The sequence below is a fragment of the Helianthus annuus genome, chromosome 8 (assembly GCF_002127325.2).
Source record: "Helianthus annuus cultivar XRQ/B chromosome 8, HanXRQr2.0-SUNRISE, whole genome shotgun sequence".
NCBI lineage: Eukaryota > Viridiplantae > Streptophyta > Magnoliopsida > Asterales > Asteraceae > Helianthus > Helianthus annuus.
In genome coordinates, this window is record NC_035440.2 from 94411253 (window position 1) to 94421186 (window position 9934).

The 9934-nt window shown below is 37.7% G+C and overlaps 1 protein-coding gene across 1 annotated transcript; it reads right to left on the reverse strand.

The window, feature by feature from the left end:
• Window positions 1–1858: 1858 nt before the first annotated feature.
• On the reverse strand, window positions 1859–5564 carry LOC110873461 (probably inactive leucine-rich repeat receptor-like protein kinase At5g48380). The gene is made up of 3 exons (XM_022122402.2): window positions 5327–5564; window positions 3699–4576; window positions 1859–3061 (listed from the first exon to the last, which is right to left on the reverse strand). The coding sequence occupies exons 2-3, from the start codon at window positions 4524–4526 to the stop codon at window positions 2063–2065; spliced, it is 1827 nt and encodes a 608-aa protein (XP_021978094.1). The 5' UTR covers window positions 4527–4576; window positions 5327–5564; the 3' UTR covers window positions 1859–2062.
• Between the last annotated feature and the right edge of the window lie 4370 nt (window positions 5565–9934).

Here is a 9934-nt window from a genome sequence, read left to right on the forward strand (position 1 = left end):
TGGGTTCTCTTATTCCAGCCGTGCCATAAATTGAATGTGTAACCTGAGAAAAAACATGCAAGAAATCAACATAAAGTTGGCGAGTTCATAGTTTGTTTGAAAAAGATTTTTAATAAATATTTTTGATAACCGGTTTAAATAATGTTGAGAAAACATAATAAAATCATTTTCCTCGGCATGTCATTTGAAAACTTTGTACTTGTAAAACTTGATTAACCGTCAATGTCCGCATGCATGACAATCCAGTCCCGTTTACTCAAGACGGTAGACTAGCAGGTGTTTATATTTCCAATATGCAGCGAGGCCTTCACTGTACATTTTTAAGAACCCTACGGCCCTTACAGTTGAGTAGAGGACAATCCAGTCCTTATGTTCGTATGTAGGACAATCCAGTCCCGATGTTCGTAAGTAGGACAACCAAGTCCCATTGTTTGTATGCAGGACAAACCAGTCCCGTTGTTCACATGCATGACAATCCAGTTTCGTTGTTTCGTATGCAGGACAACTCGGTCCCGTTGTTGTACCTAGGACAATCCCGTCACTAGTCATGAAACTCATGCACGTTTCGACAATACGCGTGTGTTTTGTAAAACCGGTATGTATAGCTTAAACCTTTCATAAACCATTTGAGTTTGTTGAAATTCGTTTGGAACGTGGTTTAGAAATATGTAGTTTTCGTTCATCGAAATATTGTGTACTTTTGCAAAAACTTGCATGTCTTTCCACCCCCGAAAACATTTGTAAAAATGTAAAACCGTAAAAAGTGGGGGTTATGAACTCACCTCGATGTCCAATGCAAAGCTAGCATAATATAATCCATAATGTCGTTTCCAAAATGTAAACTCGCTAGCATGCAATCTATAACATTCCTATCAAGGAATAAACACATAAGCTTCTACTAAAATGTAGCTAAACTATGTGTCACCAAGCTCTACCGAATTGTTAACCAATGATTCGATGTGAAGATGTTGTTAACTTGATGGAAATAAAAATGATATACTTATTTAATCCCATTTACGGGCGGTGATGAATACTAAATCCTGGGAACACTGAGTTTTCTGAGAGATTTAGAATGTGTGTGTGTATATATATATATATATATATATATATATATATATTTAAGAAATCGTGTTAGTCGTCTCGAATGGTCGTACGTGTATGTAACCGAATTTCGTATAAAAATAACACACAGTTACAAACTCTAAGTGTGATTGCAACATTCAATTTTTGTTGTTTTAGACGTTTAGGTTGCCGAAATATGTTAGTTAGGGTTTCTGAATTGATGTTCTCAGTTGGGTTTGAAGAAGATAATTGTTGGGTCTGTGTTTCTTTTTAAGGTAAAGGGATTAATTAGTTTAATTATGTTAATTAATAATTTGTTAAAATAATACTTGTAATGACCAAATTACCCCTGAGGAAAATGACAAAACATCAAGATTTAATTTGAGGAATTTGAGCTGATTTCACTTTTGGACTAAAATGGCAACAAAACTGAAACCACAGGACCCAAATGCAAAAGGTTTGAGATTTGTACTAAAGTGGCAAAACTGCCCAAACCTCAGGGACCAAAATGGCAGTTTACTAAAAAAATTTATATTGTATTACCGTAAGTTAAAAAAAAAATTAGGATACCTCTGAATTTTTCTTTTAGATCCGCCATTGTGTAGAACGACACGCCGGTTCAAACATATCACAATATAATGCGATCATATATCACGATGTTAATGTATTCAGTATTGTATAATCAAATTCCAGTTTGTTCAATCTTCATCTTTTCTATTTCAATTGCAATCATCTTTCTAGATTTCCCAACATCGGTTGTTTTGAGGATGATGTGCACAATGGGTTTGGGTCAAAACTTATAAACAAATAGCTAAAATACTATTTATAAGCATAAAACTGAACAGCGGAATCAGTGAAGCTAATATGTCTAGACTTTCTATATGAAAGTCAAACTCAAAAGTCAAAACTGAAACCTTAAATCTGTAGACATGATATCTATCTATCTATCTATCTATATAATACTTAATAATTCACAACACTTCAATACTTCTCCAATCCATCACCGAGCAACAATGAGTTCTATCTGACCCGCATCTCCATTGTCAGTCGGCATCATCAAGACCTCATCATCAGTCGAGAAATGGTAATGCTGACCGATCGCTCGTAGCAGCTGGTACACTTCAAACATAGTGGGCCTCTCCTTATGGGCCGGCCCGACACAACTACACGCCACTTTCAGGAACTGAAAAACCTCACTACTGTATCTCTTCTCATTTATCGACTCGTCGATTGACTCTTCAAGTCTTGACTCAGCAGATAACTCCATCACCCACTCGGCTAAACTCCCTTTAAACGTTTCGGGAGCTTTAGCCACATGGGTCGGTTTTTCACCCGTTGCTAGTTCTAACAGCACCACTCCAAAGCTATAAACATCCCCTTTCGGTGTAGCCACGAGGGTTCTTGTATATTCCGGAGCCACGTAACCTAAATCACCGAACTCGCCGTTTACGAAAGTACTCAAATGCGTATCGACCGGATTCATGAGCCTCGCGAGCCCAAAATCGGATATTTTGGGCTCGAGGTCTGCATCGAGTAAGATGCATTTCGAGCTTATGTTTCGATGTAGGACGCGCGGGTTGCAGTTATGGTGTAGCCACGCGAGCCCTTTAGCTGCGCCAATCCCGATTTTTAGCCGTGAAGGCCAATCGAGGCGCTTTATGTCGTCGGTGATTGTGTGTAATTTATCATGGAGGGTTCCGTTTGCCATGTATTTGTAGACTAAAAACCGTTCGGTTTTGGTCACACAAAAACCTAAAAGTGGAACTAGGTTTCGGTGTTTGACTTTCCCGAGTGTCGCCATTTCCGATGCAAATTCTTTCTCGGAATGCTGAGTGTCTTGTAATCGTTTTATCATAAGTGAGTTGCCGTCTTCGAGTACCGCTTTGTATAAACAACCCGTTCTTCCTGACCCGATTATGTGGTCTTTGCTAAAACTGTCGGTAGCTTTCATTAAATCACTCAGTCGCATCTTCGAAACCGGATTTTCAAACATGGAAAGCTGCATGAATATAAAAAGTTTGTCAAATCGATGCACGAAAAATCAAAAGTAGAGATGACAAGATGAACATGTTGGTTGGATTGACCCGCAAACAAATTTTGTCCATTTTTTAAAGAGTAAAGTACACGGATGGTCCCTATGGTTTACCAAAATTTTGGATTTGGTCCCTAGCTTTCCAAAAATACACGGATGGTCCCTATGGTTTGCACTTTGAACTGCATTTAGTCCCCAGCCAACAAATCTAAATGTTTTAACGTGTCCAAGTTAGGGACTAAATGTGTTACAAAGTGCAAACCACAGGGACCATCCATGTACTTTTAGAAAAATTTGGGGACTAAATACGTTACAAAGCCCAAACTGCAGGGACTGTCTGTGTACTTTTGGAAAGCTAGGGACCAAATCCAAAATTTTAATAAACCACAGGGACCATCCGTGTACTTTACTCTTTTTTAAAGCAAAAATTTAACATATAATTAGTGTGATGGCATTCATTATTGGCTAAAAAATTTATTTGACCCGTCTAAAATCACCCAAATTGACACAAACACAGCACAAATCGACCCGTTCATAAGAAATTAGCACGTACACTAGAAAATGAGTAAATGTCATAGACAAAATAGAGATTAGACCATATTACCTTGATGGTTTTAGCTCCCTTAATACTCTTGGCCCATCTATTTCCGTCAGGATCATCGTCTTTATTCTTTCTAACAACCTTACGCATAAAGATTGTCATCGCAACGCCTACAACCAACACCGCCAGAGTCGCCCCACCGATAGCCGCCCCGATAACAACACCCACACTGGTTTTCTTAGAGGTTTTGGTACAAGGACGCAAAGGCCCGCCACATAACCCGGGATTACCCGCATAACTCTCCGCACCAATACTCTTGTTCCTGAAAACCGGAACCTGCCCGGATAAAAGATTATTTACAACGCTAAACTCTTTAATCCGATCCAAACCAGCTAATTCCAACGGAATCTGACCCGAGAACCGGTTGTTATCCAGTTTGATGACATTAAGGTAGGAACAATTTACGAAGCTAGCGGGTATTTGACCCGAGAAGTTGTTTGATGAAAGATCAAGAGTAGTTAAAAGCCCGAAAACCTTTGTAATGTTCGTCGGGAGAGACCCGAACAAATGGTTATTAGAAAGATCCAAACCCGTCATCGAGGTACAATTTTCAAGCCCGGGTGGTAACATGCCTTTAAGTCCCATATCAGCGAGGCGGATATTCAAAACTTTACTTTCGTCGGGATGCCAACATTCAATACCGGTAAATTTACAAATGAACCCTTCGGTATTGTTGTTAAAGTTCCAATTAGATAAGAGGTTATCGGGATCTTCGATTGATTCTTTGAAGGATTTGAGACAGTTGATATCAGTTTGAACAGCATTGGTTAAACTGATGACTGTGAGTATCAAGATACAAGTAGTTATCGTCGGTATGTCACTCGGTGCCATTGTGTATAAAACCCGAAGCACTAACAACTGCACATAGTTAAGAACTGAACCTGCAAATGATAGTGAAACAATCAAAATCACCCTTTGATGCATATCTACTGAAATATTTGAAGCAAATACAGTGTTCATAATATATATACACACACACACAATCGAGCCGGGGGTCTCACCGGAAGCAGCCTCTCTATTCCTACGGGGTAGAGGTAAGACTGTCTACATCTTACCCTCCTCAGACCCTCCCTTTGTTTTGCTATTGGTGGGATTTACTGAGTATGATGATGATGATGATGATATATACACACACACATATAGGTGTAAGTTAACGTACAAAGGACCTTTTTAACGTATAAAGCGTACAAAGAAATTACGCATGAAAGATTTCGAAATTATGCATAAAAACTACGCATGAAGGAAATAACAAATGAAAATTACACATGACGAAAAATCAAAATTACACAACTTGTAAAATCATTTTTACACTTTGCACGTTAACAGCCCTTTGTATCGAAACCTATTACTATATATATATATATACACACACAGAGTTTTCAAAGTGATTACTGCTACCCAAACAATCAGTATCAGATCATACACAATCAAAGCCCTAAATTATATTCAACTGAAATTCATATATCTGCAAGCCCTAGATGCAAATTCCTTAAATTGATAACATATAATCACAAAATCACTTAAAATTCAACAAACCCAGATGTAATTCAACTTCAAGAACAAATAATTTACATCAATTTTGAAGTTATACAACAACAATAAAAAATGAATTTTTAAAATAAAGAACATACAATGAGGGGTTGAAGATATTTGCTGGAACAGAATCAGACTATGAGAGTGTTTGATGTCGAAAAGAAGTGATCTTGATGAGGTAGTGTGGTCAAAGAATGGATTTTTATGAGTGAAATAAGGGAGGACTTGACTGAAAGCTGCAAGCACTAATAATGCTATGATTATTTGCAGTTCTTGACTGGGTCAAGCGGAAACCGTGTGAAGAAGGATACTTTTGTGAAATTATTGTTGTTTCTTTTTGTGGAATTTTGACTAGAAAGATAATGATTTTGAACACTATTTTATATTTTATTGGTTACCAAAATCATAATTTAACACTCCCTCACATGAAAAGTCCATTATTTTCTTCTTCCGTTCACATTTGAATTGTACCCTTTTATTATATAAGAGGAGTTGGTTAAAAGTGAAAATCTTTTAGTAAACTTTAAGAAAAATGTCAATTAAAATCAAAGTCATTGTTAACATTAAAACTTTGGTAGATTTTATATTTTTTTGTAAGTATATACACTATTAAATATGATTTTTTACACATGTATAGGTGGTGAACGTTTCCAATGACGGGTAGGGAACGTTTCAAGGTCGATCAATGGTACGACATCACAAACAAGAAGGGTAGAAGATCGAATCGCCAAGACGAGGGTGGGGATAACGTTAAGATTACCAAGTTTTTTGTCTCTAATCTTTCTCCAAAGTGCACGTCAGCAGATTTGTTTCATGTTCTGAAAGATTTTGGGCAATTCTATGGATCGTATATCGCCAGAAAGTACGATAAACTGGGGAAACGATTTGGCTTTGTGTCGTTCATCAATGTTAAGGATCCGGTGGCAATGGAGAATGATATAAAAGATGTCTGGATAGGAAGTTACAAGCTTTACATTGTTTTGGCAAGGTTTGTAGATGGGGAGACGGTCCAAAAGAAGACAGAGAAGACATGGAGGCCGGTGGCGGAAAAGAATAAGGAAAAGGTTGTCATGATGGATCAGGCTCCAACAGTGGCAAGTGGGAAGGCAGTTCCAAATACGAGTGGTAGTAAGTCTTTCAAGGCTACGCTACTTGGTATTGATGATGATCAGGAGGAGGTGTTGGAGATCGAAGTGCCATCCGAGATCATGCTGCATGAGGATTGGAACGATGTAGCGTTGGTTGGTAGGGTTTTGGATTTCAAAACTTTGACTAACCTAAGGAATTGGTTATCTTTGGCAGTTAACATGAAGGTTAATATTAAGTATCTGGGAGGCTTTCATGTGGCCCTTGTCTTTCAGTCGGAGGAAGATATGAGATGGTTCTTACAAAATAATGGGCTTTGGAGTTCGGTGTTCCAGTTTTTGCATGTTTGGGAAGGACAGATTCTGGAGTTCGAAAGGATTGCATGGATTAAGATTTATGGTATTCCTACGTGCCTAGTTGTCGACAAAGTTATTACTGATATCGGTTCTAAGTTCGGTGCCATCATTCAAAGTCCAAAAGTTACCGAAGCGGATGAAGATCTGTCTTACGTGTTGGTGGGTTTGTTAAGTAAGTCCGTTGATAGGTTGCATCATAAGATTAATTTAAAATGGAAAGACAAGGTTTTCCCAGTGCTCGTTGATGAAGATACCGGTGATTGGGTGCCAGATTTGTTACGCCCTAATTCGTATTTGTCAAAAGTCGCAGCGGAAACACGTATCATAAAATTTCTTTCACTATAAATACCTCAACTTATTTAAGATTTAACTTTAACACAGTTCTTTCTCATAAATCCGTCATCCTCTTATTTACTAGTTAAAAACATAGCTTATGTTTACTACATTATGTACATCAACGTTTCCGTACTATCTCTCTAGTGACTCGATCTTCGATCTCCAATCCTTGGATATCCTCATGACTGGTACTACCTGCGCTCACCACATAAAATTTCACATCATTAGTACGCGTTATAAACATACAAGGTTTGTTCACGTTTACTTCTCGTTTCGTTAACTCTTGACATCCCAGCTTTCCCATCCTGATCATATGATCCGTAGTGAGACTTCTTTGGTATTCCTGCGTTACACTTCATTCACCAAGCACGCAACTATTACCGTTAGTACTCAATTTCATTAGATGCATGCGTACATACCTTTCATACAAACTGATACATACCTTTACGGTCACAAATAGCAACTGTCCTACATACGTACCTGCATACATACGTACGTACCTACGTACGTGCATACCTAATTACATCCATTCCTACCTACATACATACATACCTACATTCATACATACATACATACATACATACATACATACATACGTACATGCATACATATATACATACATACATACATACATACATACTTATTACGTGCCTTCACACAAACCTACATACGTGCATACCTTCGTGTATGGATCCCCTCGTGAGCCCATATTCATCTAAACGCATACATACGTTCTACCTACCTACACACCAACATACATACATTTAAACGCAAAAGACATTCATACGTATATACCTTTCTTACATCTTTACATCCACGCATATGCTTATGCCTATCTTTATGCATACGTACATGCACCTCTACATACATACATACCCTTCCTATATCGTTACGTACATGCATACACTCGTACATATCTTTATACATGCATACATACACATCTACATACGTACATACGTACATACTTTAACAAACACGTACTAGATCACGCGTACCTCTTACATAATCATACATCATTAACATGGGTCTTAGACTTAGCTTTATAGCCCATAAACATCTAAGGAACCATCAAAATCATGTTTGGAAAGTCCACCGTAGTCCACGGATATCAAACCGAAGCCCACGGTACATAAATTAACTTAAATAACAAGATTTCAGCTTTTGGGACTTGGGAAGGCCGTCGCCGACGCCCCTAGGGCCGTCGGCGACGGGCCTTGCATTTACCCGTAGCCCAAAAACCCGTAGACAGGTAATTAACCCGTCAGCACAAAAACTGGTTTTCTAGAGCCCGTCGGCGACGCCCCCATGCCCGTCGGCGACGCCCTCTAGATTTTGCATTTTTCTGCAGCTCCGTTTCGTCGTCCGTACGCACTAAAACGCGCATAACTTTTGAACCGTTTACCCGTTTAACCTCCCGTTTCTTCCTACATGCTTGTAAATTCATATTCTATCATATGAACTTAAAATCCCACATCCGGATTAAGGAAATTCTTATCTTACGCTCTATTGACTTATTGTCATTTCCTAATTATTTGACCCGTTATGGGTGTTTGCGCATTAATTGATCTAAGACTAGCAAAACCATACTTCCCACTTCCATACTTGTCCAAAACATTACACTAATCGTATAACTTGTTTCTAAACCACTTATTAAAATCGTTTGCCCAAAATACCCATCAAGGGCATTTTGGTCAACTTAATCCCATCCTTTACGACATAAGACTACGACACATATTTGACCTCAACCATCATGTTTAATTAATCAAAACGCCATATCACTAAACCGAACATAAGAAGTGATTACAGAATCACTTACCTTATACGTCCGTGCTCGTATCCGATTCCTCGCCTTTTCTTGACCTGTTATCCTTTCATGCTTGAGTCCGTCACGACGTGATTCCTATACTTTCATTTCATCGAAACCACGCTCATATTAGCATACTCATTTGTACATGTAACAATCATATCATCCGCATAATTCATACTTAACTTTCCATAGTCATTACTATCAAACATTAAAACATCTAATCAACTTCATATCCTTTCCAACACACATAATTCATCGGGTAATCCAAATTAACACATATTTACCTATTCTTACCAACAACGATTTTCGCTAACATGCATACGACATAATTTGTCAACCACGATATTTAATATCTTCGAAATCCAAATTCATTATCACACATAACACATAATTAATGCCCACATACTCATATCTTCATAACGCTACATTTGACAACCATGTCTTATAAAAATCAAATTAGCATAATCCTAGCATCATCCTTGGTTAGTGGGGTTATATGCTATGTATATTTAGTACATGTTCACTTTTAACCGTAATTAAGGGACTAGTAGACCACATAGCAACCTCACCCGTTCAAACACAATGTACAAGCTCCTAATGCATAAATTTGACCAACATATACCTTCAACCCGAATTCATGTACGAATTCCATCTAAGGCACATTTTTCAAGTTAGTAAACTACTACTTTCATCACAATCGCTTTTTATACATATAAACTTACAACTTGTATACAATTTCACTTTCTAACTTCATCTAGCAATTTCATCGAACACTTGGCGTGCGCACTAACATTTAAGCACATTGTACAAGCAATTTAAGCATATTCTCCCCACATTCACCTCATGAATCGTTTTATTCAAACAAGATCACATTTTCAACTTCATCATATTACTATCAAAACCTAATACGTAACACATGCATCAACATAATCAAAATAATCCATATACACATGCTCATCATAATCATTATCATACTCATAAACATGGGTTTCATTCTAAATCACTAGATAACTAAAATTTAACCAAGATTCAGCTTAAACATGATAACATTAGCAAGATTTCATCCTGATTTAGATCAAACCCACGAATTTAACAAAACCCACTTCTTGGTTGTTCATCAA

Excerpts from the sequence above, each read along its gene's own strand:
- LOC110873461 (XM_022122402.2), bottom strand. The coding sequence starts at position 4,526 with ATGGCACCGAGTGACATACCGACGATAACTACTTGTATCTTGATACTC. Across the intron at positions 3,062-3,698 it reads AGGGAGCTAAAACCATCAAG|CTTTCCATGTTTGAAAATCC; the intron begins GTAATATGGTCT and ends ATATTCATGCAG.